The sequence below is a fragment of the Eurosta solidaginis genome, chromosome 1 (genome assembly GCF_040869045.1).
Source record: "Eurosta solidaginis isolate ZX-2024a chromosome 1, ASM4086904v1, whole genome shotgun sequence".
Classification (NCBI taxonomy): Eukaryota; Metazoa; Arthropoda; class Insecta; order Diptera; family Tephritidae; genus Eurosta; species Eurosta solidaginis.
In genome coordinates, this window is record NC_090319.1 from 207,803,067 (window position 1) to 207,825,162 (window position 22,096).

Genomic DNA, 22,096 nt, shown 5'->3' on the forward strand with positions numbered 1-22,096 from the left:
TTTTCCCCATTTCGTGCGGGTGGCATCGCAAAGAATTCCAGTGACATTACCGAATTTTCAGGGCATATAACTGTTTTTTTGGCGCATGCGCGATACCGACATTCCTTTTTCTTTCCCAACTGCCACGATGGCGTGGGTAAGCATGTAGAATTTTCAATAAGTAAATGGCAAGCGTGATAATCTGAGTGGTCGACCGTCCTAAGCAAGGCAATTTTTTTTTCTTATAAATTCTTCAAGCTATCTTTGGCAACTACTAAAAAGTGTTTTTTTAAGTTGCATAATCATAGTGCGCGGAACAAAGTTTTGAAAATTGTAGTGAGATTTCGTGGTTGTCTTCATATTACTTTGCGCACGGCTGCGCCATAGAAAAAAAAAACAAGAGAAGAAACAAAATCGGTACGCGCGAATAATTACGTAATTTTATAAGAGGCGCTTAGCACTTAGCTAAAAGTGTTTCGAGAACTGGGAAGAGGGTCTAGAAGCGGTAAGGTCAGGTGTGCGCTCTGAGTTCCGTGCATCCATTGGCAACCGAAGTACCTAAAATTTTAAGGATTGGACATTCCGAAACCGACCTGCCAAAGGTTGGCTATGCGGTAAGTTGTAGGAGCAACGAAGTGAATTAAACATTTTACTGACTCGCCTGAATAAAGTGTTTTTTTTTTTTCTGGAAAGAGATATTCAACTTTACCCAAAAGGTAGTGAATGTTTTATAACTTATCAGTTTTGCTTAACAAATATTCGCAACCAACAACGAACCAAAAGTCATGTTCCCTACACTACTGTCCCAAATTCAGATTGATATACCTAGTTTTGCTTAGCGCGCAGAGTATTTTTTTGTTTCCATTTTTTTAGTCATGACTGCATTGTGAGGCCTTTATCTACTTCTTTCGCTTAAACCAGCTCTGCGTTTCCATGTTTGAACAGCCCGACGGTTATCCCGTCATTATTGGGCACCACGTAGTTTTTTATTCAGTTACAAATACAACAACTCCGGAATACATTATCTTATCTCATTTGATTATGATGAATACCTTCCAAAGTTTTGGGGCGTGATAAAATGGAACTCTGAATGACGAACCAAAGCTCTGCCAACGCCCCGCATTGCGATACCTAAACCATCTTATACATACGTTCTTACACATTTATATGAATGCAATCATTAATTGATATATCACACAGGTACGCTGACGCCACGGAGAATATTAGGGCGCCAAAACCGCGCGCTATCATCACTACCACCACTATCAGCGCTATCACCACAATCAGCGCCACCAACCACTATCAGCGCCACATACCGGCAACAACAATATACCGGCAACAACTACTACCCGGATAAAACCACACTAGTTACAACAACAACAGCAGGGTCGGCTGACATAGGCCTGCTGCAAAAACCCTACTTCCACGACTAAAACAACTACCAGACTCACAACAAACATCAGCTGCAACGACAACAGAAGAGCCGCCAACCATAGGCCTGCTTCCAATCCTGAATACGACAAAAATAACTGCATTTAAAACGGGGTGAGTTCGTTCCGTGAAACGGAAAGCCAACTTTTTTATATATACAATTCTGAGCTCTCCTGTATCTACATTAGCCTAAACCTGGAAATTCTGAAAACTGTGTCCACATAAAGTTCGAGATTACAAATGGCATAATCTAAATTGTAAACCTTTACGTGCGCAGTGATTAGTGTATAGCGTTTAATTTTAGATATTCCACGCCAGTTTTTCAGGCTGACTTCAGTTTAAATTAGTCTTACAATATGGAAAAGGGAAGGCAAGCAGATTTCGGTATACACGGCATCCGGTTGTACCGGATGTCGTTTTCTTTCGAATTTTAAGTGTTTTGAAGGAGTTCTAGCTTTTTGACAGTTTGTTTTGAATAGGCATGATAGGAATTTTGCTGTTTATGGCGCAGGACAGCAGGGTTGGCAGAACCCCGCCCAGCCGACATTTCGGGTCAACTTGTGAAGTTGACCATCCCACCAGTCCAAGGTGAGCAGCCGCATGAGCAGCCACCTGCGTTGCGGTGGGATGGTTGAGTTTTTTTGTAGATTTGGGGTTTTGAGTTTCCGGATGTTGTCCGTTAGTCGGCTCTGGTTTAAAATATGTGTCCGCTAATTTGATTTGATTTTTTTTTTTGATAAATTTTATAATGTTTTTTCTCAATTCTCTTTTGCCGAATTTGTATTGTCGGGTATGTGTGTGTGAGTGTGTGTGTTAGAAGGACCCCAACTCATCCCACGTCCCAGGTAGTAATACTGAATACCACCTGAATTGCGACGGGTTGAGCTGGGATTGAAACCGGCACCTATTCCTGTCCCACCAGTCTGGGAAGCGGCTTTTGAAATCGATCCATCCATTGCGGCGGAGGCAGGAGGGTGTCCAGTTTGCGTGGACGGGAAGCCCAACACCCCAGCCAGTCCCATAGGTGAGCCGTTTAAATTATTATGAAGAGGGTATACTCGAAATATATACATATACTCTGTTACATATGTATGTTTAAATTATTCATAACAACCATCCAAGGATTCCTAGCTGGTTTTTAATGTATGCAGTGAAATGATTTTTTCCCCATTTCGTGCGGGTGACATCGCAAAGAATTCCAGTGACATTACCGAATTTTCAGGGCATATAACTGTTTTTTTGGCGCATGCGCGATACTGACATTCCTTTTTCTTTCCAACGGCCACGATGGCGTGGGTAAGCATGTAGAATTTTCAATAAGTAAATGGCAAGCGTGATAATCTGAGTGGTCGACCGTCCTAAGCAAGGCAATTTTTTTTTCTTATAAATTCTTCAAGCTATCTTTGGCAACTACTAAAAAGTGGTTTTTAAGTTGCATAATCATAGTGCGCGGAACAAAGTTTTGAAAATTGTAGTGAGATTTCGTGGTGGTCTTCATATTACTTTGCGCACGGCTGCGCCATAGAAAAAAAACAAGAGAAGAAACAAAATCGGTACGCGCGAATAATTACGTAATTTTATAAGAGGCGTTAGCACTTAGCTAAAAGTGTTTCGAGAACTGGGGAAGAGGGTCTAGAAGCGGTAAGGTCAGGATTGCGCTCTGAGTTCAGTGCATCCATTGGCAACCGAAGTATCTAAAATTTTAAGGATTGGACTTTCCGAAACCGACCTGCCAAAGGTAGGCTATGCGGTAATTTGTAGGAGCAACGAAGTGAATTAAACATTTTACTGACTCGCCTGAATAAAGTTTTTTTTTTTTTGGAAAGAGGTATTTAACTTTACCCAAAAGGTAGTGAATGTTTTATAACTTATCAGTTTTGCTTAACAAATATTCGCAACCAACAACGAACCAAAAGTCATCTTCCCTACACTACTGTCCCAAATTCAGATTGATATACCTAGTTGTGCTTAGCGCGCAGAGTATTTTTTTTTCCCCGTTTTTTTTAGTCATGACTGCATTGTGAGGCCTTTATCTACTTCTTTCGCTTAAACCAGCTCTGCGTTTCCATGTTTGAACAGCCCGACGGGTATCCCGTCATTATTTGGCACCACGTGGATTTTTATTCAGTTACAAATACAACAACTCCGGAATACATTATCTTATCTCATTTGATTATGATGCATACCTTCCAAAGTTTTGGGGCGTGATAAAATGGAACTGTGATTGACGAACCAAAGCTCTGCCAACGCCCCGCATTGCGATACCTAAACCATCTTATACATACGTTCTTACACATTTATATGAATGCAATCATTAATTGATATATAACACAGGTACGCTGACGCCACGGAAAATATTAGGGCGCCAAAACCGCGCGCTATCATCACTACCGCCACTATCAGCGCTATCACCACAATCAGCGCCACCAACCACTATCAGCGCCACATACCGGCAACAACAATATACCGGCAACAACAACTACCCGGATACAACCACACTAGTTACAACAACAACAGCAGGGCCGGCTGACATAGGCCTGCGGCAAAAACCCGACTTCCGCGACTAAACAACCAGACTCACAACAAACATCAGCTGCAACGACAACAGCAGAGCCGCCAACCATAGGCCTGCTTCCAATCCTGACTACGACAAAAATAACTGCATTTAAAACGGAGTGAGTTCGTTCCGTGAAACGGAAAGCCAACTTTTTTATATATACAATTCTGAGTTCTCCTGTAGCTACATTAGCCTAAACCTGGAAATTCTGAAAACTATGTCCACATAAAGTTCGAGATTACAAATAGCATAATCTAAATTGTAAACCTTTACGTGCGCAGTGAATAGTGTCTAGCGTTTAATTTTAGATATTCCGCGCCAGTTTTTCAGGCTGACTTCAGTTTAAATTAGTCTTGCAGTATGGAAAAGGGAAGGCAAGCAGATTTCGGTATACACGTGGGATGCATTTAACATTTTAGAATCTTATATGGCAAACCATTAAATTTCAGAACCTTTCAAGAAAAATAACACACTACGAATTATTTTAGTTTAGTTTCATTGGTTGCCATGTGTTAGTATTTAAATAACGCAGGAATCCTTTCATGACAAATCTACCACTCACTCAGATAAATAAACCCCACCATCTTAACTTATTTAAGTAACATTTGATTTCAAAGATATTAGTTACCAGAGTAAACGAACAACCAGAACAATACTTTCCTCATAATTCTATAATATATGTATACAATATAAATCGGTCGTGTGAATTTACTAGTTTTCATCATCGGCTTTTCGGCATTCAGTCAATTTCAAAAGTATTCACCTGTTGATTGCTGCATAGCTATTTCCCGAAAACTTTTCCAGGACTAATTTATATCTTGTCGGAAGGTTAAATTATCTGGAATCAGTGTAGAGTGCTCTTTTGTGGGTGCGTTTTCGCAACGAATTGTGCGAAAAGACAGGATCGTTCTTTTTTTTGATTCGGCCGTGGATTAAGTATTGAATGCTTGTTTTCACCAACAGTTTGGATACCTACATATGTAATAAACCTATTTTGGCATTATCTTCGATTTACTGCAAGACTAATTTAAACTACTTCGGATTCCAAACTTCGGACATTTTGACTAATACGGGTTCACTACGTAATTATGCTGCTCACTAACTCAGAATGTTCATGTTAAAGGGCGAATTAATGGTGACTTATAACCATAAAGCCATAACCAGATAAAACAGCTGATCACACCTACCTGATAGAAATCAATGTAATCGAGTTAGCGCTATGGTATGGCACATTTAATCGATTACATTGGTTTCCATAAGGTAGGTTCGATCAGCTGTTTTATCTGGTTATGGCTTTATGGTTATAAGTCACCATTAATTAGCCCTTAAGCACTTGAGCTCTATAGTTTGGTTACACAATATGTCTTAAGCTGGAGACATTGGTGCTTTATCGGTAACCTTATAACAGCTGATTCGACCAACCTTATGAGAATCAATGCAATCGATTATTGGTGCCGCTAAGGTCGTAACCGTCCTTACCTAACCAACCAGTTGGGTTTTGGTTTACCGTCGTAACGATAAACAGCTGATTACGTTAGGGATACGGATACAACGATACGACATACGGCACCAATGACTCCGGATTTATCTTGGTACGTCGTTTAAATTATTCTGAAGAGGGTATACTCGAAATATATACATATACTCTGCTACATATGTCTGTTTAACTTATTCATAACAACCATCCAAGGATTCCTAGCTGATTTTTAATGTATGCAGTGAAATGATTTTTTCCCCATTTCGTGCGGGTGGCATCGCAAAGAATTCCAGTGACATTACCGAATTTTCAGGGCATATAACTGTTTTTTTGGCGCATGCGCGATACTGACATTCCTTTTTCTTTCCCAACGTCCACGATGGCGTGGGTAAGCATGTAGAATTTTCAATAAGTAAATGACAAGCGTGATAATCTGAGTGGTCGACAGTCCTAAGCAAGGCAATTTTTTTTTCTTATAAATTCTTCAAGCTATCTTTGGCAACTACTAAAAAGTGGTTTTTTAAGTTGCATAATCATAGTGCGCGGAAAAAAGTTTTGAAAATTGTAGTGAGATTTCGTGGTGGTCTTCATATTACTTTGCGCACGGCTGCGCCATAGAAAAAAAAACAAGAGAAGAAACAAAATCGGTACGCGAGATTCGTTGCTTACGTCGCGGCGGGACTTTTTAAAAAGGAATATATAAACCAAAGGCAGAATACGCTTAAGAAAATCAACACGACTGACTAGGGTGTAACTCTGAATCAAACTGAACTTTCACTTTATTACCATCAATAATGAAACTTACAATTTGCTGATAATAATATTAATACTTATTGCTAACTGAATGATATTATTGCTTACTAAGTAGAATTAACTAGCTGTGTACTTAATATTTTGTTAAATAGCAGAATTCCCAGAATTGCCAGTTTGCAACTTTAATTTAGACCGGATATTAATACTTTTGTTTATTTGTGATTTTTAAAATGAATTGGTCAATATCGTCTGCTGCTGACTCTGCACTTATATAACTTGGCGAGCTATTGACCTTATTTGGTAGAGTAGCGGAATTATACGTAACTACCCTCCCTTTTAGATTGGAATTCTCCTGAATTCTACTATTTAATTTTATAATTACTTTGTTATGTTTAAAAATTGAAAATATTACAACCATTATTATTATAATAATTATGCTTACGATGCATACATATGAAACTTTGCTATGGTTATACAAGCTTGCAATACTCTGTAAATTTATTTTATTAAGTTTAGTGACATCCGTTAAAGTTATTTTTTCTGTAAAATTGCGTATCATTTCATTTTGAATGTATATCGTTTTTTCTTCAATATTTTCTTTTGAATTTGAAAAATAATAATCATTTATTTTTAGTGAACAGTTCGTATATTGTAACAAATTATTTTCTACTAGAATAACCGTGTTTTCTGTACAAGTTTGATTTATTAATAAGTTTCGGGCATTCTTAATAAGAATTGTATCTATATCAATTTCTATTATTTCTAGCTCTTTGTTTTTAGTAAATTGGCAATTTGAGTTTAAAATACAATGTGTGCTTGGTTTTAATTTTCCTAGCTGTTTATTTTCTTCAAATTTATACGTTTTGTTGTTGTATTCAAAAATTTCTTCGATTTCGTAGTCAATCTCATGATAGGAATCGTTTGGTATTGGTATAATGTATCTAACTTGAACATTTACAAAAGTTACAGGTATTTTTATACTAAGTATTAGAAATGTATTATTAAAAAATGCTGTTCCAGATTGTAGGTATTTTAGCTTATCGTAGTCAATATCATACTTCATTATTTCATTACTTGTTAAGATATTAGGGTGTATTATCTTATACTTGGCTGCCACTACGCTATCAAGTATCTGTTCTATTCTAGTTTTCAGCAGTTGAATTTTTGTTAATTGCTCTAAATATAAACTTCTTTCATATTCCTCATCAAGTGATTTTTGTATAAGGTTGAGTCCTTTTTCTATTTTAATTTTATCGTTATTTATAATCTCGTTAATCTGTTCTAGGGTGCTGCTAAAATAATCGTTTATAAGGATCTGTTTATTAATTTTTTCTCCTGTTTGTAAGAGGTGATTTTTTATATCCTGTCTATCCTCGTCGTCCATCGTAACAAATATCCATTTTGATAAGGTACCGCCTGCATTTATCAGCCCTCGTTTGTGTCGTTTGTTTTTCGGTCTTAGCTATTTCGAGTAATAAGAGGTCTTTGTATTTTGCTTTCGTTAATACTACGTTGTCCGTCATTTTGTTTAAAATGTCTTCTATCCTGGTTATGTTAATCATGTGTAAGATAATTTCAGTGTCTTTCACGATTTCTTGCGTCTTAAATTGAATGTCTGTAAATCCTGACTGATCCTTAATTTTAGTCACGACGATCTCACAATAGGATTTAGACGCCCATTGTGTCATTAATATTATCATCATTATTATCTGTAAATTTAAGAGGTCTTTTAATATTACATGGATGAATACCCTTGAGACTTTTCTTCTTATATTTTGGTTGTTCCTTGTGCCTTAATGCTTTATAATTTTTTATAAAGCCTCTTCTCCTAGTTTCTACGTAGCTTTTTCGTTTCTTGTTAAGTTTATGTATAAATTTTCCCTTAGATAACTCCATATTTTGTCTAACTTTTTCTTTACTAATCTTGCCATTTTGTAATCTACTGGGATACCTTTTATTGTTGAATGATATCTTTCATTATAAGTTCTTATTGCTTTTTGCATAATTTGATTGATTGGTAATTTCTTGTTCAAATAATATATTATCCTAAATATCTCAGCCACAGAGTTGTGCATTCTTTCAATATCTGCATTTCCTGTGTTGCTATTAGGTTTCGTCAGGTGTAGTTCGATTCCTTCTTGATCTAAAAATTCCTTCAAACGTACTGTTTTGAATTCATTATCCGCGATTATTTTCTCTGGTTTGCCTATTTTCGCAAAATGATTTTCTAACTGTTCAATTATTGTAATGTGATTTCTATCTGTTAAGGCATATACTGCTCCAAATTTGGAGAATTTGTCTATTATTGTTAGAAAATGAAACCGCTTTATAACGTAAGTGTCTATATGTATTACTTGATTTATATCCGATGGTGTTTCAGTGTAAAAAAATTTAGGTTTGATGGGATTTCGATCATACTTAACTTCTTTACAAATGTCACATTGGTTAATGACTATTTGTACCAATTCCATTAACTTTGGAAAATAAATTTTTTCTTTAATTTTATTATATGTCTCCTGGATGCCTGAATGCATACTCTCTTTTACATGGTACAGTGATATCTGTTTCACTGCCTCTACCTCCGTTTCAATGTCCCTCGCCCTCATTGTACATTTATAGAATTTTATTTGATTGTCATCTGAAAACATTTCCCTTAACTTCTGTTGGACAATGTTATATTTCGTATCGGTAAGCTCTGAGTATATTCCAACTGATCCTTTGGTGATATACTTTCTAAAGATTTCTCCCATTGTATTAAAATCGCTTTCCGCTATAAAAATTATTCTTTTTCCATGTAACTGTTTCATTTCTTCGATCTTGTTATTAGTTAAAATAATTTGTGTTTTATATTTGTTTACAATTTCTTCTTTGATAAAAAAATGATCTTGAAGATTTTCTTCGGCTGAATGCATTGTAGCCATCGTCTCATCTGCTAGGTTATTTATCGTTTCCGAATCAATTTTCATATCCTTGACTATTGGTAAATCCCTACATTTATCAATTTCTTTCACACTTTCCATTTTATCAACTTCATTATCTATTCTACTCAAAAAGTCTGCTACTTGATTTTCCTTCCCTTTTAAGTATTCTATGTTGAACTGATACTCTCCTAATTTTAGAAGCCATCGTTGATGTCTAGGTGACATGTCCTTTCCTTTATATTTAGCATGCAGGTATTTTATTGGCTGATGGTCTGTAAAAATTGTAAACTTTCTTCCGTAAAGGTATGGTCGTAAATAATTAACACTCCATAAAATCGCTAGAAATTCTTTATCTGTAGCAGAGTAATTTTTTTCGTGATCATTTAGTGTTCTGGAAATATAGCATATCGGATGCCCTTCTTGTGACAAAACAGCACCGATTGCATAGTTCGACGCATCAGTAGTTAGAGTAAATGGTTTATCAAAATTAGGATATCTCAAAATTGGGTGAGAACTAATTAGTATTTTCAATTTTTCGAATGCTTCTATATAAGTTGGATCCTTAGTATTGATCTTTACGTTTTTCTTTAAGTAATTTGTTATAGGATGTGCTACTCGTGCGTAGTCTTTTATAAATTTCCGGTAGTAACCTGTCACTCCTAGGAAACTTTTTATTTGTTTCTCCGTTTTAGGTAACTGTAACGCTTCTATTACCTTTATTTTATCCGGATTTGGTTTTAAGCCATTTTCTGTTAAAATGTGCCCCAAAAATTTAGTTTCTTTTTTCATGAAATTACATTTGTCCATTTGAACCTTTAAATTTGCTCTTTCTAGCACCTTAAAAATTTCTGTTATTGTCCTTACATGCTCCTGAAGGGATGTACTAAATATCAAAATGTCATCTAAGTACACCACACATGTTTTATTGATGAAGTCTCTTAGAGTTTCATTCATTAGACGTTGAAATGTTGCCGGGGCATTTTTCAATCCAAATGGCATTCTAATAAATTCTTACAACCCGTGAGGTGTTGCAAACGCCGTTTTCTCTCTATCTTGTTCCCTTATTAAGATTTGGTGATAACCTTTGGCTAGATCTAATGTTGTAAAGTATTGTGCTTTACCCCGTTTGTCCAAAATTGAATTAATATTAGGAAGAGGAAATTTGTCATCTATTGTTACTTCGTTCAGTTTTCTGTAATCTATCACAATTCTATATTTCCTTTTTCCCGAGTTGTCGATTTTTTTTGGTACTACAATTAAAGGACTGGAATATCGGGAGCGACTTTTCCTAATAATCCCTTGGTCTTCCATTTCCTTTATTTGCCTTCGTACTTCTACTTCATGTTGCGGAGGGTATCTATATAACTTACTGTTTATTTGCTCATTTGTCGTTGTCCTGATTTCGTGTACTACCTTCGTAGTGCTGGTTAATTGATCTCCTTCTTTAAAAAATAAATTTTTAAATCTTTTTACGATTTTTACTACTTCTTCTTTTTCTTCCTTGTTAAGATGATTCATATTAATTCTACCCCAATCGAATTCTTTTGCTTCTAATGCATGAATTTCTAAATTGGTATACGGATTACTCTCAAAATAGGTGGTTCTTTTATTTAGCATTATACAACCATCCACCAAATTTATTGTTGTGTTGAAACAGTTAAGTAAGTCAATGCCTATAATGAAACTATACTTTCGACCTCTTAGCTGAGTCATTTTCCATGTTATTTCTGCATAATGTGGAAGATTGAATTCTTTAGGTGCATCTGTAAGCACCTCATATTTAATAACATCGCTTTTAGTTATTGTGCTAAATGTAATAGCTTTTTTTAATAAAATTCTTTTGAAATCATTTATACTACTGTCAATTAAGCTTATGCTTGCTCCAGTATCTATGAGAGCTTTAAATTTTTTCTTTTTAAACGTTAAAGTTATGGTGGGAAGACAGTCCGAGCTGGTCCCTCGAAAAAATTTTGCTCTTCATCATTAACTAGGCTTTTATTTTCCTGATTTCTGCAAAATTCGCATGAATTTAATTCAACAAAATCTTCTTGTTTTTCTTTATTTATATTGTCAACTTCCATCGGTTCCTCTCGGTCTTGCCTAGGTTGATTCCAGCGATTTTGGCCGGAATTTGGCCTAGGGTTTCCTACCTTTGGGAACCTGTGAAGTTGTCCTGAATTTCCCGAGATTTGGGGATTATTTGAAGGTCCCTGCCTTCTTTGGTAAGACATATTGTCTTTATTTTGGTTTGAATATTGGTGGGGTGGCCTGTTTTGCCCTGAGCTAGCTTGCCTGTGATAAGTATTTTGATTAAAATTCTGTCTTACTTGTCCTGAAGTTTTGTCGTGATATCCTGTATTTTTATCAGTAGTATATTGAGGTTTTTGGTAGTCGTATCGGTCTGTATTTAGATTCTTCCTTGTCCATTCCCTGTAGCTTGACCTTTCATCTCTTCTATTTATTTTCCTGTATTCCGGTCTTATGCATGTATCCTCAAATCTTCTATGGTTCATAATTTTTATTATCTCCCCTAATTGTGTACACTCGTATATTTTATCTAACAAGGTACCCTGTGTCATCTCTTTTGACGTATTTACTAACAAACTTTCGATATTGGTGAGGTCGATACCTTGTCCTCCTCTATAATACACAATCAATTCATCTGCCTTATATTTTATATTTTGTAATTCTACCGCTAGTTCACTCACCGTATTTACCCGCAGGTTAGTTACTTTCCGGTATATTTCATGCGGCTCCGTGTCAGGTTTGAATCTCATTTTTAATGTGTCCTTTATCATCCCCCAGTTGTCCGGTTGAGGTATGTTAATGATGACATTTTTTGCTTCGCCTTGAACAGTTTTATAAAAAATTGTCCTTACTGCCTCCTTCTTCAGTTCTTCATCGTTGATTGTTGATAGTAAATATTCCGTACTGCAGAAGAATGAATTCACTGTTACATCGCCTTGGCCGGTGAATATAGGAAGTTGGTTGATGCTTTTAAATAGTCTATCCATTCGGTGTTGGTCCGCTGTCTGTCTTTGAGGTTGCCGTTGTTGTTGGTGTTGTTGTTGCAACTCGATATAGGCATTTCTAAGCTGCTCTATTTGCTGTTCTCGCCTGGCCAGCTCTTCCACCAGGTTTACATCTATTAGTTGAGCTGGATCCTGAGCCATTACCCTTCTTAAGTCGTATTCTAGTTGCCTTGCTGTGCCTATTTTTTTTTTTTTTATTGCACTATCACTTTTTATTTATGTCCGCTATTTGTGGGTGGTGCACTGCAATCCTGTTGCGTTCACTTCACTGCCACTTATTTCAATATTTTGTGGGTGGTGTTCTACAAGTTTATTGCGATCACTGCACTGCCACTTATTTCAATCTTTTGTGGGTGGTGTTCTACAAGTTTATTGTGATCACTGCACTGCCACTTATTTTAATCTTTTGTGGGTGGTGTTCTACAAGTTTATTGTGATCACTGCACTGCCACTTTTTGTTGCTGATAGCAAGTTTTATTTTGTTTTTATTTATTTTATATCCTAGAGGGTCCGGCCAACTCCTGAGTTGACTACGGAATCGCAGGATTGTATACGGGTGTTAATTAGTATTATATATTTTAAGGGGAACGTTTTCCGTAACCGATCCTTTTTATTTTAAAAGGACTTTTGACTGCGCCAGATTCGTTGCTTACGTCGCGGCGGGACTTTTTAAAAAGGAATATATAAACCAAAGGCAGAATACGCTTAAGAAAATCAACACGAATGACTAGGGTGTAACTCTGAATCAAACTGAACTTTCACTTTATTACCATCAATAATGAAACTTACAATTTGCTGATAATAATATTAATACTTATTGCTAACTGAATGATATTATTGCTTACTAAGTAGAATTAACTAGCTGTGTACTTAATATTTTGTTAAATAGCAGAATTCCCAGAATTGCCAGTTTGCAACTTTAATTTAGACCGGATATTAATACTTTTGTTTATTTGTGATTTTTAAAATGAATTGGTCAATATCGTCTGCTGCTGACTCTGCACTTATATAACTTGGCGAGCTATTGACCTTATTTGGTAGAGTAGCGGAATTATACGTAACTCGCGCGAATAATTACGTAATTTTATAAGAGGCGCTTAGCACTTAGCTAAAAGTGTTTCGAGAACTGGGGAAGAGGGTCTAGAAGCGGTAAGGTCAGGATTGCGCTCTGAGTTCCGTGCATCCATTGGTAACCGAAGTACCTAAAATTTTAAGGATTGGACATTCCGAAACCGACCTGCCAAAGTTGGCTATGCGGTAAGTTGTAGGAGCAACGAAGTGAATTAAACATTTTACTGACCCCTGAATAAAGTGTTTTTTTGGAAAGAGATATTTAACTTTACCCAAAAGGTAGTGAATGTTTTATAACTTATCAGTTTTGCTTAACAAATATTCGCAACCAACAACGAACCAAAAGTCATCTTCCCTACACTACTGTCCCAAATTCAGATTGATATACCTAGTTGTGCTTAGCGCGCAGAGTATTTTTTTGTTTCCGTTTTTTTTAGTCATGACTGCATTGTGAGGCCTTTATCTACTTCTTTCGCTTAAACCAGCTCTGCATTTCCATGTTTGAACAGCCCGACGGGTATCCCGTCATTATTTGGCACCACGTGGTTTTTTATTCAGTTACAAATACAACAACTCCGGAATACATTATCTTATCTCATTTGATTATGATGCATACCTTCCAAAGTTTTGGGGCGTGATAAAATGGAACTCTGAATGACGAACCAAAGCTCTGCCAACGCCCCGCATTGCGATACCTAAACCATCTTATACATACGTTCTTACACATTTATATGAATGCAATCATTAATTGATATATCACACAGGTACGCTGACGCCACGGAGAATATTAGGGCGCCAAAACCGCGCGCTATCATCACTACCGCCACTATCAGCGCTATCACCACAATCAGCGCCACCAACCACTATCAGCACCACATACTGGCAACAACAATATACCGGCAACAACAACTACCCGGATACAACCACACTAGTTACAACAACAACAGCAGGGCCGGCTGACATAGGCCTGCTGCAAAAACCCGACTTCCACGACTAAAACAACTACCAGACTCTCAACAAACATCAGCTGCAACGACAACAGCAGAGCCACCAACCATAGGCCTGCTTCCAATCCTGACTACGACAAAAATAACTGCATTTAAAACGGGGTGAGTTCGTTCCGTGAAACGGAAAGCCAACTTTTTTATATATACAATTCTGAGCTCTCCTGTAGCTACATTAGCCTAAACCTGGAAATTCTGAAAAATATGTCCACATAAAGTTCGAGATTACAAATAGCATAATCTAAATCGTAAACCTTTACGTGCGCAGTGAATAGTGTCTAGCGTTTAATTTTAGATATTCCGCGCCAGTTTTTCAGGCTGACTTCAGTTTAAATTAGTCTTGCAGTATGGAAAAGGGAAGGCAATCAGATTTCGGTATACACGTGGGATGAATTTAACATTATAGAATCTTATATGGCAAACCATTAAATTTCAGAACCTTTCAAGAAAAATAACACACTACGAATTATTTTAGTTTAGTTTCATTGGTTGCCATGTGTTAGTATTTAAATAACGCAGGAATCCTTTCATGACAAATCTACAACTCACTCAGATAAATAAACCCCACCATCTTAACTTATTTAAGTAACATTTGATTTCAAAGATATTAGTAACCAGAGTAAACGAACAACCAGAATAATACGTTCCTCATAATTCTATAATATATGTATACAATATAAATCGGTGGTGTGAATTTACTAGTTTTCATCATCGGCTCTTCGGCATTCAGTCAATTTCAAAAGTATTCACCTGTTGATTACTGCATAGCTATTTCCCGAAAACTTTTCCAGGACTAATTTATATCTTATCGAATTGTGCGAAAAGACAGGATCGTTCGTAGCCAACCAATTGGGCTTTGGTTTACCGTCGTAACGATAAACAGCTGATTACGTTAAGGATACGGATACAGCGATACGACATACGGCACCAATAACTACGGCTTTATCTTGGTACGTCGTTTAAATTATTATGAAGAGGGTATACTCGAAATATATATATATACTCTGTTACATATGTCTGTTTAACTTATTCATAACAACCATCCAAGGATTCCTAGCTGGTTTTTAATATATGCAGTAAACTGCTCATTATTGCTTTAAAACGAATTAACTCTATTTTCTAACCTGATTATAGTTTACACAACAAATTAAAATCGCGGCTGAAAACTGGCGCTTAGAGATCGTATCCAAAATAATACATAATCATAAGGAGTATAATAGAGTTCCACTATGTCCTATGGACAAGACTCTCTTTGCGTTCCTATAACGCAATAATATTAATAGGCTAAATTGACTTAAATTTAGAATATCTCCATAGCACTTATCCAATTTGATGGTTCTGATTTATTTAGCAGATGCATTAAGTAATGCAGGTGCCACCTAGAATTTAATTTATAAGAAAAGGATTTCACATTTTGTAATATTTTAATTTAGTTATTGTAAAGCCTATTCATACATTTACCTAGATTAGAGGTAACGAAGAGGGAAAGGGAAGATATAGAAAGTTTAAATCACTATTAAACTAAATAACATTACAATTAAACTAAATAAAATTAAAGTTAAATTAAAAAAATTTAATTAAGATAAAATTACCTTAAATTGATCAAATCTAACGAATAAATGAACAAGACCAATAAGCACAATAGAAGAAATAAATAAACAATTAAACTAAATAAATACCATAAAGAAATAAAATGCCTAGCTACAACAAACTCAACAAATAACTTATACAATTCATTCCGGAAGTGGATAAAACGTTACGTCCTACTTTTGGTTTGACAAAATGTCAAGTGACAAACCAATCAGTACAATTTTTACTGCGTTTGTGATAGCGGAAGTACGGCGTAAAATTTTAACTGGGGCCGCCCTTATGCCTTATATTATTTTGGGAACGTGCAAAATATCACATACAAAAAGGGAATTGTCAAAGGGCGAAATTTTCGCATAATTTCTTTTAATGGGTAGTATTTAGGCTGGGAAATTTGAAAATATATGTAGTTCTCCATAAACATTTATTTCACTTAGGAAATTAGAGCATTTAAGGGTATACTGTCTGAATTTATAAAACTTCAAACCCTTTATCAAATTCCTTTATTTGTCAACAAACATTTTTTTGCGCTTAAGTGAAACATACTATATGACCATTGCGCTTAATTATAAGACACGTGCATAATGTATTGTAATTAATAAATTTTATAAAATGGGAATGCTGTCGTCCATTTTCATTTAGAAGGCACTTATGTAATACAGGTAAGGAGCCACTGAAAATCAGGTGCGTCGGTGGCCATGGATTTGAGGGTGGGATCAAGCACCGGTCGTCGCAACAACACCCGCGGCGCCCCACAAATATATTCGGCCTTTATATTTTTCGTTTTAATTTTCAGCCGTTTTTAGTTCTCTTTTGTTTCAGCGTTTGGTAACCGGTCATTTCCGGTTCGGTAAATTTTTTTTTGCGTTAGATTTTTTTTTTTAATTTCTTTTTTTGAATTTCGTTTTGAATGTTTAACGGGTTGTCCGTGGCATCCGGTTGTACCAGATGTCGTTTTCTTTTGAATTTTAAGCGTTTTGAATGAGTTCTGCACGTTTTGACAGTTTGCTTTGAATAGGCATGATAGGAATTTTTCTGTTTATGGCGCAGGACAGCAGGGTTGGCAAGACCCCGCCCAGCCGACATGTTCGGGTCAACTTGTGAAGTTGATCATCCCACCAGTCCGAGGTGAGCAGCCGCAGGAGCAGCCACCTGCGTTGCGGTGGGATGGTTGAGTTTTTTTGTAGATTTCTGGTTTAAAATATGTGTCCGCTAATTTGATTTGACTTTTTTTCGTAAAATTTTATAATTTTTTTTCAATTCTCTTTTGCCGAATTTGTATTGTCCGGTATGTGTGTGTGAGTGTGTGTGTTAGAAGGACCCCAACTCATCCCACGTCCCAGGTGCTAATACTGAATACCACCTGCATTGCGACGGGTTGAGCTGGGATTCAAACCGGCACCCATTCCTGTCCAACCAGTCTGGGGAGCGGCTTTTGAAACCGCTCCATCCATTGCGGCGGAGGCAGGAGGGGTGTCCAGTTTGAGTGGACGGGAGGCCCCAACACCCCCAGCCAGTCCCAGAGGTGAGACCCTGGAGATCGCCCTTGCGTTGCGGCTGGGTGTGCTGGGACTAAACTGTGTGTGTCTGGAACTGACCCTAGTGGCCCCAACCAGTCCCAGAGGCGGGTCCCTAAGATCCCCTTTTGCGCGGCGGTTGGGAGCACTAGAGACAAGTATGAGTAAATTTTTTTTTTTTTTTTTGTAACAAAGTTTTTCCTATATACCAGTGCCTTCTAATGATGGGATGTCAGCATTCCCATTAACACCTAAATACACAATAGTTTTGCGAAACCTATGCTGTTTTTTATTGATTATATAACACGTATATTTCAATAAACACTTTAATTCTAGCTTTTTTATTATTTTTTTTTTTTATTCGATACGATTATCGAATTAATACTAAAATGAACTTTCGCGAATTTTTTTTCCCAATAGTATTTTTTTAAAGAAAACTAATCGTCGTCCATAATATAGGGTAAAGGGGGTGAATCCTGACCTTTTTTTAACCCCTAACTGCCTTACATTTTGCTTTAGATAGAAGTCTTTTTTTTATAACACTAATACTCAAGTTTAGCAGTTACAAATTTTTTTTTTTTTTAATAATTTGGGAAAAATTTAAACAACGTGACGTCTGGACGGACAAGGCGACAGCTGTTTCGATTATACTTTGTAAATCTCTTCAAAGTCTTTTCTCCAGGGAGTGGGATTCGAACCCGCACTCCTACGATAGTTGAAATGGTTACAAACGCATTTAGCTACGTCATGCCTTAGAGAAACTTGGTATTGTTGCTGTTTTTGTTCTATTTATAGAACTACAACGAATTAACCAGGGGAGTATATACTCCAAAATGCCCTAGGCACCATCGTAGGCAGAGAAACCAGTACCCGAGCGAGAAGATGGGGGAAACTCGTATGGTATCCTAGCCCCCATATCAGCCAGTGTTCGGGGCGTCGTCCCGTGCGCTGAACCAGAGGGTGGGTCTCTAGCAGGTACAGCGTTGCAGGGAGTTGATGAGCTTCCGGGAGTAGTGGTACCCTGGGGAAGAAGTACTCAAAGGTAAAAGTAACTTTCCCTGACAGTACAGATAATTCCAATAGTTCTGAATCCGATAGTCAAACGTCCTCATCCGCGATGGGCGAACCGACCAGAATTCTGCAACGCCAGCATAGGGATGCCGCTTTCCAGACGCATTTCCCACTTAGTCTAGAACAAAGGAAACATAGGTACCATAGGCCTCTCGTTAAGGCAAAAATCAAAGACAATTTTATTGCGGGGTTGTTCGACTCGGGAGCCAACGTCTCCATCTTGGGGAAGAATTGTGAAGAATTTCTAAAAGGTAACGGCTTTGATTATCAGCCCCTACATGCGTTCATATATACCGCGGGTGGCAACAAGCGAAAAATCTTAGGCTCGATATCTTTACCGGTCAGCTTCAAAAATACCACTAAGGTTATTCGTTTTTACCTTGTTTCTTCACTTTTCCAAGAAGCTTCCTTCGGGGTTGATTTTTGGAGAGCATTTGGGTTAGCTCCCGAAATATTCCCAAGTATAGGGCGCAGAGAGGTTAGTAATGAAAAGGACGAAGAATTTAATCTCCACGATTTGTGACCAACCCGGTAAAGAGATTTACAGAAGCTCATACAGGCGTTTCCTTCATTCTAAAAGTTAGGTCTGGAGCAAAAGAAGTTAGTGGAGCATCACATTGATACTGGTGATGCTGTTCCTATAAAAAGCAAACATTTCCCTCTCTCGCCACCGAGGAAAGGCGAAGCTTTTAGCGAGATAGACAGACTGCACGAATTGGGGGTTATAGAGGAATCGAAGTGGGAACCAGGTAAAGTTAGGTTGTGCATAAATTCCAGAAAGGTCAACGCGGTAACTAAGAAAGACTTATACTCGCTGCCTCACATTAACGGTCTATTGCGCAGAATAAAAGATACGCACTTTATTAGTGGCATTGATCTGAAGGACGCGTTCTTTCAGATCAAATTGACGGAGTCCTCCAACGAAAAAACAGCATTCGCAGTTCCGGGGAGGCCTCAGTACCACTTCAAGGTAATGAATGCCCTTTGGTCTGTGCAATGGACCGCAGACTATGAGTAGACTGATGGACAAGGCAATCCCTTCGCGTCTGCGGGGGAATATCTTCGTCTACCTGGACGACCTGGTGGTATGCAGTACGAACTTTGAGGACCACCTGAAGTTGCTGGCGGAAGTGGCAAGGAGTTTGACCGACGCAGGTCTGACAATAAACGTGAAGAAAAGCAAATTTGGTCAGAAGGAAATTCGATATTTAAGGTACTTGATAGGCAGCGGGTGCTTGAAGGTCGATCCGGGTAAAATAGAAGCGATGCAAAACTTTGCGATCCCTAAATCCCCTCAGCAGGTGCGTAGGTTTGTGGAACGATAAACCAGACCTTACCGAGTGGGATAAACATATACCCGAAATTTTATCAGTTTTGAGAAGTGATTTTCACACGGCGGTTCAGGCTCTCCATACTTTGCATTATATGGCCAGAACATGTTTCAACATGCCTCAGCGTACAATATTTTAGAGAAACTGGGCAGCCTTAGGGAAGATCAGGATACGATAGCAAATAGAGCCGACAAAAATAAATAAAAATAAATGTAAGGCGCGATAACCTCCGAAGAGATCTAAGGCCGAGCTTCTCTTCCAATTTGCGTCGTGCTCCTCTTGATTTTTCCCTACAAATTGGCCGGATGGGACCTACATGTTTTATGCCGACTCCGAACGGCATCTGCAAGGCAGATGAGTTTTCACTGAGAGCTTTTCATGGCAGAAATACAATCGGAGCGCTTGCCAGATACTGCCGAGAGGCGACCCCGCTTAGAAAAATTTTCTTCTAATTGAAAAATCTTATTTCTAAAATTTTGATGTTGCTTTGCCCGGGAGTTGAACCCAGGGCATACGGTGTGATAGGCGGAGCACGCTACCATCACACCACGGTGGCCGCCGGTAGAGCCGACAAGTTGACTAATATTCGTGAGCAGATCCGTAGGTATTTAGACCAGGCAAGTGATAGGGGAATAAACACCTATAACAAGCGCTCTAGGCAAGTCAACTACAAGGAAGGTCAGGAAGTTTTCCGAAAAAGCTTTGCTTTGAGCAACTTCAAACAGGGCATTGACGCCAAATCCCTACCCAAATACCTTAAGTGTTGAGTGCTCCGAAAAGTAGGCAATGCATTGTGTGATCTCGAGGACCTGAACGAAATTGATAGGGGGCTTCCATGCTTCGGATATTCGTCCACAATAAACCAACAAGAACGTTTTTTTTGCTAAATTTACAAACTGATTTTTTTTTTACTTACAAATTTGATTTTTTTTACCCTGTCTGGGCGTTTTGGCGGTCGGGGACATCTCGCCCAGTATCCTCCCCGAGCAACGATTTCATAGGGCGTTCAAACGCCTTCTCACCGAAAACCGTGAACAACCTGGCAGTCCAAACTTAGGTTGGACTAGCCTTACGGAGTTTTGATGAGTTCTCCTTTATCAAAATGTCTACATACATAAATTTGTTTTCTTTCTGTGGGGGCGATAGCCACTAGAAAACAGCATACGGAATTTTGACGAGTTCTCCATAATAAATATCTAGTTGCCGCAAAGCTTTTCAACTAGGAAACAAAATTAGTTTACCATGTTTTTTTTAAATTGACTTGACTTGCTTTTTTATGACGGACCTTTTGTTGCCCGGCTGGCTTCGCGGTAGAACTTTGAGACTCTTATCTTAGGGGTGAGTCGTGCCCCACGTTAACTGATATCGGAGATTCCTGGAAGTGGCTTCCCACAGGTGAACCAATTTCCTGTTCGCTTCATCGTCAGGTATTCAAAGCGAAGCAGGTTTGTTATGGTCCACTTGCGAGGCTTCACATTTTGAGCGCACTAATTGGTTATTTAATAGGGAAAACGTTAGGATTCACCCTCACTCATGTCTGCCTGGGGTGGTTAAAACGATTTTTTCCCCATTTCGTGCGGGTGGCATCGCCAAAAATTCCAGGGACATTGCCAAACTTTCAGGGCATATAACTGTTTTTTTGGCGCATGCGCGATACTGACATTCCTTTTTCTTTCCCAACAGCCACGATGGCGTGGGTAAGCATGTAGAATTTTCAATAAGTGGTCGACCGTTCTAAGCAAGACAATTTTTTTCTTATAAATTCTTGAAGCTGCTCTCTTTGGCTTAGTAGTTGCTATTGTTGCCAGTGTTTTTTTTTTTTTAAGTTGCATAATCATAGTGCGCGGAACAAAGTTTTGAAAATTGTACTGAGATTTCGTGGTGGTCTTCATATTACATTGCGCACGGCTGCGCAATAGAAAAAAACAAAAAAAGAGAAGAAACAAAATCGGTGCGCACGATTAATTACGTAATTTTTTAAGAGGCGCTTAGCACTTGGCTAAAAGTGTTTCGAGAACTGGAGAAGAGGGTCGAGAAGCGGTAAGGTCAGGATTGCGCCCTGAGTTCCGTGCATCCATTGGCAACCGAAGTACCTAAAATTTTAACTATTGGACATTCCGAAACCGACCTACCATAGGTTGACTATGAGGTAAGTTGTAGGAACAACGAAGTGAATTAAACATTTTACTGACCCCTGAATAAAGTGTTTTTTTGGAAAGAGATATTTAACTTTACCCATAAGGTAGTGAATGTTTTATAACTTATCAGTTTCGCTTAACAAATATTCGGAACCAACAACGAGCCAAAAGTCATCTTCCCTATACTAATGTTTGGTAATTTTTTTTTTTTTTTTTTTAGTCATGAC

At 37.8% G+C, this 22,096-nt stretch overlaps 2 protein-coding genes across 2 annotated transcripts in view; one reads left to right on the plus strand and one right to left on the minus strand.

Annotated features, from left to right (window-relative positions):
• The first annotated feature begins 539 nt into the window (after positions 1-539).
• Positions 540-22,096, plus strand: part of LOC137236995 (protein transport protein Sec24C-like) — an 84,361-nt gene continuing 62,804 nt past the window's right edge. Inside the window, exon 1 of the transcript XR_010948742.1 lies at positions 540-593. The gene's annotated coding sequence lies outside the window, so the exon portion shown is untranslated. The remainder of the gene's footprint in view (positions 594-22,096) is intronic.
• Positions 7,323-13,558, minus strand: LOC137236993 (uncharacterized). Its single transcript, XM_067760112.1, has 2 exons — positions 11,827-13,558; positions 7,323-7,906 (listed from the first exon to the last, which is right to left on the minus strand). Exons 1-2 carry the CDS (start codon positions 12,289-12,291, stop codon positions 7,565-7,567), a joined length of 807 nt encoding a protein of 268 aa, XP_067616213.1. The 5' UTR covers positions 12,292-13,558; the 3' UTR covers positions 7,323-7,564.